The 6,000-nt window shown below is 53.5% G+C and overlaps 1 protein-coding gene across 2 annotated transcripts in view; it reads left to right on the plus strand.

The window, feature by feature from the left end:
* Positions 1-6,000, plus strand: part of IRF5 (interferon regulatory factor 5) — a 41,425-nt gene extending 35,425 nt beyond the window's left edge. For both annotated transcript variants that reach the window (XM_039345714.1, XM_039345713.1), the window contains exons 5-9: positions 733-766; positions 1,981-2,301; positions 2,436-2,825; positions 3,414-3,532; positions 4,680-6,000. In XM_039345714.1, the coding sequence (XP_039201648.1) occupies positions 733-766; positions 1,981-2,301; positions 2,436-2,825; positions 3,414-3,532; positions 4,680-4,916 (1,101 nt within the window). In that variant the 3' untranslated portion in view covers positions 4,917-6,000. The remainder of the gene's footprint in view (positions 1-732; positions 767-1,980; positions 2,302-2,435; positions 2,826-3,413; positions 3,533-4,679) is intronic.

Below are 6,000 nucleotides of genomic sequence, written 5' to 3' on the forward strand. Positions count from 1 at the left end.
CCTCCTTCCCTCTCTCTATCTCTCCTCTCCTCTCGCCCTCCCTCCCTCTCCTTATTCCCCTCTCTCCCTCTCCCCCTCCCTTCCTCGCTCCCTCCCTTTCTCTCCCTTTCTTTCCCTCTCCCTCCCTCCCTCCCTCCCCTTCCCTCTCTCTCTTCTTCCTTCCTCCCCTCTCTCCCTTTCTCCCTCCTTCCCTTTCTTCCTTCCTCTCCCTCCTTCCCTCCCTCTCCCTCCTTCCCTCTCTCTATCTCTCCTCCCCTCTCGCCCTCCCTCCCTCCCCCCCCCGTCTCTCATCTAATCCCATTGGGGAATGCATTCATAAATGTATAAATAAAAATTGGGAAATAATATAAAGAAATGTACTTACATTTATATTTTACTTAAAATTTAAATAATTTGATTTAAATTATTTTTTTAATTTTTTACTTATACATTAATCAATGCCTTCCCAAATGGGATGGATAGATGAGGGAGGGGGGGGGCAGAGGGAGAGAGATGGGTTGATTTCTAAATTGGCAAAAGGCCCCTCACCCCACCGCAGCTTTCCTCCCTCAGCATGGTAGACCTATCTTGTGCATGGGTGCTCCATTCCAGGGCTAAGAAGTGGAGCAGCCCCTTTGCTTTGCCTTCAGCCCCTGCCTGGGTCAGGCGCTCTGCCCCGCCAGCTCGACCGCTTCTCCAGGTGGGACGTCTTCCGTTTCCCGTCACTGATTTTGCTTTTTCCTTTGATTGCAGCTGCAGAAAATGATGCCCACCTTGAGAATCGCAGGTGGGTTCTTGGCGGCCCCCAGAAGAGGGCGGGGGGGCAGCCTGGAGGGAGGGGCAGGGCTCCAACGTCTTTCTAAAGAAGAGCCAGTTTCGTGTAGTGGTTAGGATGCTGGCCTAGAAACCAGGAGACGGTGAGTTCTAGTCCCACTTTAAGCATGAAAGCTACCTAGGTGACTTTGGGCCAATCACCAGGACACCGCGAGTTCTAGTGCCGCCTTAGACATGAAAGCTGACTGGGTGACTTTGGGCCAATCACCAGGCGACGGTGAGTTCTAGTCCCACTTTAGACATGAAAGCCGGCTGGGTGACTTTGGGCCAATTCACCAGGAGACAGTGAATTCTAGTCCCACTTTAGACATGAAAGCTGACTGGGTGACTTTGGGCCAATCACCAGGCGACGGTGAGTTCTAGTCCCGCCTTTGGAATGAAAGTCAGCTGGGTGACTTTGGGACAATCACCAGGCGACGGGGAGTTCTAGTCCCAAGTTTGGAATGAAAGTCAGCTGGGTGACTTTGGGACAATCACCAGGCGACGGTGAGTTCTAGTCCCGCCTTTGGAATGAAAGTCAGCTGGGTGACTTTGGGACAATCACCAGGCGACGGGGAGTTCTAGTCCCAAGTTTGGAATGAAAGTCAGCTGGGTGACTTTAGGACAATCACCAGGCGACAGTGAGTTCTAGTCCCAAGTTTGGAATGAAAGTCAGCTGGGTGACTTTGGGACAATCACCAGGCGACAGTGAGTTCTAGTCCCAAGTTTGGAATGAAAATCAGCTGGGTGACTTTGGGACAATCACCAGGCGACAGTGAGTTCTAGTCCCAAGTTTGGAATGAAAGTCAGCTGGGTGACTTTGGGACAATCACCAGGCGACGGTGAGTTCTAGTCCTGCCTTAGGCATGAAAGCTGACTGGGTGACTTTGGGCCAATCACCAGGAGACGGCGATTTCTAGTCCTGCCTTAGGCGTGAAAACCAGCTAGGTGATTTGGTCCAGTTCCTTTCTCCCAGACCAGCCTACCTCATAGGGTCGTTGTTAAGGGGAAAACAGGAAAAAGAATTAACGTATGTTGAGTTCCTCATATAGTAACAAAGATGGGATATAAATCACGCCAAAAAAGAGAGCTGCCTTCGGACCGCCCCGCCCCCATTATGGAAACGACCCCCTTGCAATCCTTCCCTTTTGACCCAGTTTCCTACAGTGTCCGGTTCTCTCCTTCCAGATCCGTCGCACGTGGCAGAACCCCTGCCCCCCTACCCGTGGCTCAAGCAAGAGAACCTCTACGCCAACCCGTGCGCCAAGGGGACCTTCCCTCACTTGGAGGTGGGGCCTGTACCCCCGGCACCGGCGCCCGTGGGGGCCTTCGCAGTAGGAGGGGAGCCTCCGGTGCCCAGCTTTGCCGAATCTGCGAGCCGGATGTCGCTGGTGCCGGAGAACATGTCCATGCCAGGCGGCCTGGCGCCTCTGCCCCCGGGGGAGTGTCCGGTAGCGCCCGTGGAGCAGTTCATCCCGAATTTATTGATCAGCCCTCACATGCTGCCACGTAAGCACTTTTAGGGGCGTGCACCATGGGAATGGGGAGATGGGAGATGGGAAGTGGGGTGCTCTGTTGCCTGCATTCACATGACCCACTTCAGCTGTCACATTTGCACCAAATGCCGCCTCTTCCCCCGCCAGTGACCGACCTGGAGATCAAATTCCAGTACCGCGGACGTCCGGTGGGGGCCCTGACCATCAGCAACCCCCAGGGCTGCCGCCTCTTCCACAGCCACCTGGAGCCCACCCAGGAGCAGGTAGAACTCTTCGGCCCGGTGACGCTGGAGCAGGTCCGCTTCCCCAGCGCCGAGGCCGTCCCCAACGAGAAGCAGCGCTACTACACCCACCAGCTACTCGACGTCCTGGACCGGGGTCTGATCCTGGAGCTGCAAGGCCAGGACATTTACGCCATCCGCTTGTGCCAATGCAAAGTCTTCTGGACCGGCCCGTGTGCCGGACAGCTGCCCGGGCCCAACCCTATCGAGCGGGAGAAGAAGGTCAAGCTTTTCAGCCTGGAGAATTTCCTCAACGGTGAGACGAGGGTCTTCATCCGGGTGTCGGGGCTGCTGGGAAGAGGAGGATGGGCTTTGTAGTTTCACCCCACCTCGGAGACAGTCAGGAGGGAGAGTTGGGGAATGGAGATTCTCCTTCAGGGTGGAGAAGATGTTGGTTTTGCGTTGACAGGCTTTCAAGAGTCGTAGACAAGACCGTGTGGTGTTAGAACGGTGTTTCATACCTGGGTGACTTTTAAGACTTGTGGACTTCAACTCCCAGAATCCCCCAGCCCGCATGGAATGGCTGAGGAATCCTGGGAGTTGAAGTCCACAAGTCTTAAAGTAGCCAGGTGTCTTTCAACCTTGGGAACTTTGAATTCTTGTGGACTTCAACTCCCAGAATCCCCCAGCCTGCATGGAATGGCTGAGGAATCCTGGGAGTTGAAGTCCACAAGTCCAATTTCAGCCAGCTCTCTGCGATGGAATCATGACTCTCCGTGTCAAAATTTCACAGTTAGGAAGCACATTTTTCCCCCCAATTTTTTTCCCCAATTTTGCCTTCTGTTTCCCCCCCCCCTTTCTCACTGGGACATGTTTTTAAATTTTAATTTTTCCCTTCCTGCAGGACTCATTCTGTTCCAGAAAGGCCAGAGCCCGACACCGCCTCCCTACGAGATATTCTTCTGCTTTGGGGAAGAATGGCCCGATCGGAAGCCCAAGGAGAAAAAACTCATCACGGTCCAGGTGGGTTTATTTTGCGAGACCTGCGTTAGGTAAAAAGTCCGAAGTCCGCTGGCATTTTGGCAAGTTTACGGTTACAGGCAGTCCTTGACTTACAACAGTTCATTTAGTGACCGTTCCAAGTTACGACGGTGGTGAAAAAGTGACTTAACATGTTTCACACTTAGGACCGTTGCAGCATCCCCCAAGGGCCACATGATCAAAATTCCGACGCTTGGCTGACGGTCGCAGTGTCCCCGGGGGGGTCACGCGATCCCCTTTTGCGACTTTCTGACCAGCTGAGTCGATGGGGGAAGCAGGATTCGCTTAACGACCGTGTTACTGAGTTAACATCTTAAGAACTGCGGTGTTTCCACAACTGAAGCAAGCAAGGTTGTAAAACAGGGCACTAAATGAACCGTCGTAAAGTCGAGGACTGCCTGAAGTAGACTTGAGCAAATGGGAAGAGAGGAACTGAGCTGTCATTCACAACATTGGCTGCCTTTTAATCAAATCCGCCGGCTGAAAAAAGGCCCTGGCAGACTCGAGGCCAGATGTGTAACTCGAACACACTTGCGGCAGGGCTAGGCAACCATGGCTCTTTTATGACTGGTGGACTTCAACTCCCAGAATTCCTGAGTCAGCCCTGCTCAGGGGAAAGGGAGAGGTTTCCAAGCTGAGCCATGCTGGCTCAGGAATTCTGGGAGTTGAAGTCCACAAGTCATGAGGGGGCCAAAGTTTCCCTCATGCTGGCTCAGGAATTCTGGGAATTGAAGTCCACGTCATAAAAGAGCTGACCCCTGGTTTAGGAGGCTCACCACTTAGAAGAGGAGGACTTAGGACAGGGGCAGGCAACCTTGGCTCTTTTATGACTCGTGGACTTCAATTCCCAGAATTCCTGAGCCAGCCACGCTGAGGGGAAAGGGAGAGGTTTCCAAGCTGAGCCATGCTGGCTCAGGAATTCTGGAAGTTGAAGTCCACAAGTCTTAAAGTTGCCAAGGTTGAAGACCCCTCCCTTGGGGCATCAAAATCTTTAAGCGCAATACTTTTCAGACTCGGCTGCTTTAAAGGGTTTGAACTTCCAACTCCCAGAATCCTCCTGGCTGGGGGGGATTCTGGGGTTGCGGAGAACGCCAGCTGAGAAAAGCTCTCCTCCCCGTCTCCCCCACAGGTGGTCCCCGTAGCCGCCCGGCTCCTTTTGGAAATGTTTTCCGGAGAGTTGTCCTGGTCGGCCGACAGCGTCCGCCTGCAGATCTCGCACCCGGACCTCAAGGACAAGATGGTTTCGCAATTCAAAGAACTGCATCAGCTCTGGCAAAACCAGCAAGGCATGCAGGTCGCCCAGCTGGAGCCGGGGGGACCCAGCAGCTGGGAAATGCAGACCGGGGGCAACAGCATGCAGCAGTGAGACGCCAGCGGACCAGCCCCTCCCCTTCCTCAAAGACCCCATCCGGTGGGATTTGGACAGCCAGGACCGTCTCTAATCGGCCTGACGGGAAGGGGTCGCAAACCCCTTCCAAGGAAATGGCTCCCCGTGACACGCGGAGCCTGTTTTAGGGAAGTCCATGGGCACCCCAGAGGTCACTTAGAAGAGGAGGAGGGCTGGGCAGTCTCTCCTGCTGCAAAAAAGGAGAGAAGCCAGGAGTCGTCGTTTGGGGTCAACATGGAAAGAAAAACTTGAACTCTGAACCAAACCTGGCTTCGGTTCGGAAGAAACGCGCTCCCGCTTTCTCGCCAGGACTGACGGCTAGAAGACCGGGATTAAGAGTTTTGGGGTCCCTGCTGGTTTGTAGGTTTGGGCCCCGGAGAAGGAAAAAAACCTGGCAGCCGAAATGAGGACCGTCTCCCACCCCTCCTTATTCTCGGCCCTTCCGCCATTGTGTCCATCGCAACGAAACACAGAAGCCTTCACGACTCAAAATGTTTTATCTTTTTAAGCGGAAAATATCCTCAACGGAGAAGTTGGCACAAGGACAAGGCAACTTTGAAAAGAAAGAGGACCGTGGTTTAAAAATTCCCAGGATCCAGAACCCCAGAGCCTTTCAAGGCTGTGGCTGCGTTTTTTAAGTTCCCTCTTAGAAGGTGTTCCATAAAATCCTAGGGCTGGGAGGGACCTCAGAGGCCTTCTAGTCCAACCCCCTGCTCAAGCAGACCCTGCGCCATCGTGTCCTCCTGACTCATCCCTATTTTGGAACCCTTTCCCCTAGAGCAGTGTTTCTCAACCTTGACAATTTTAAGGCATGTGGACTTCAACTCCCAGAATTCCACAGCCAGCATTGCTGGCTGTGGAATTCTGGGAGTTGAAGTTCACATGCCTTAAAATTGTCAAGGTTGAGAAACACTGCCCTAGAGGTTCCGGTTTAAGAGCAACCATCTAGTTCAGGGGTAGGCAACCTTGGCTCTTTTATGACTGGTGGACTTCAACTCCCAGAATTCCTGAGCCAGCCGTGCTGAGGGGAAAGGGAGAGGTTTCCAAGCTGAGCCATGCTGGC

Source organism: Crotalus tigris, unplaced genomic scaffold (genome assembly GCF_016545835.1).
Source record: "Crotalus tigris isolate CLP2741 ecotype Arizona unplaced genomic scaffold, ASM1654583v1 scf7180000017975.10810073628:1450386, whole genome shotgun sequence".
NCBI lineage: Eukaryota > Metazoa > Chordata > Lepidosauria > Squamata > Viperidae > Crotalus > Crotalus tigris.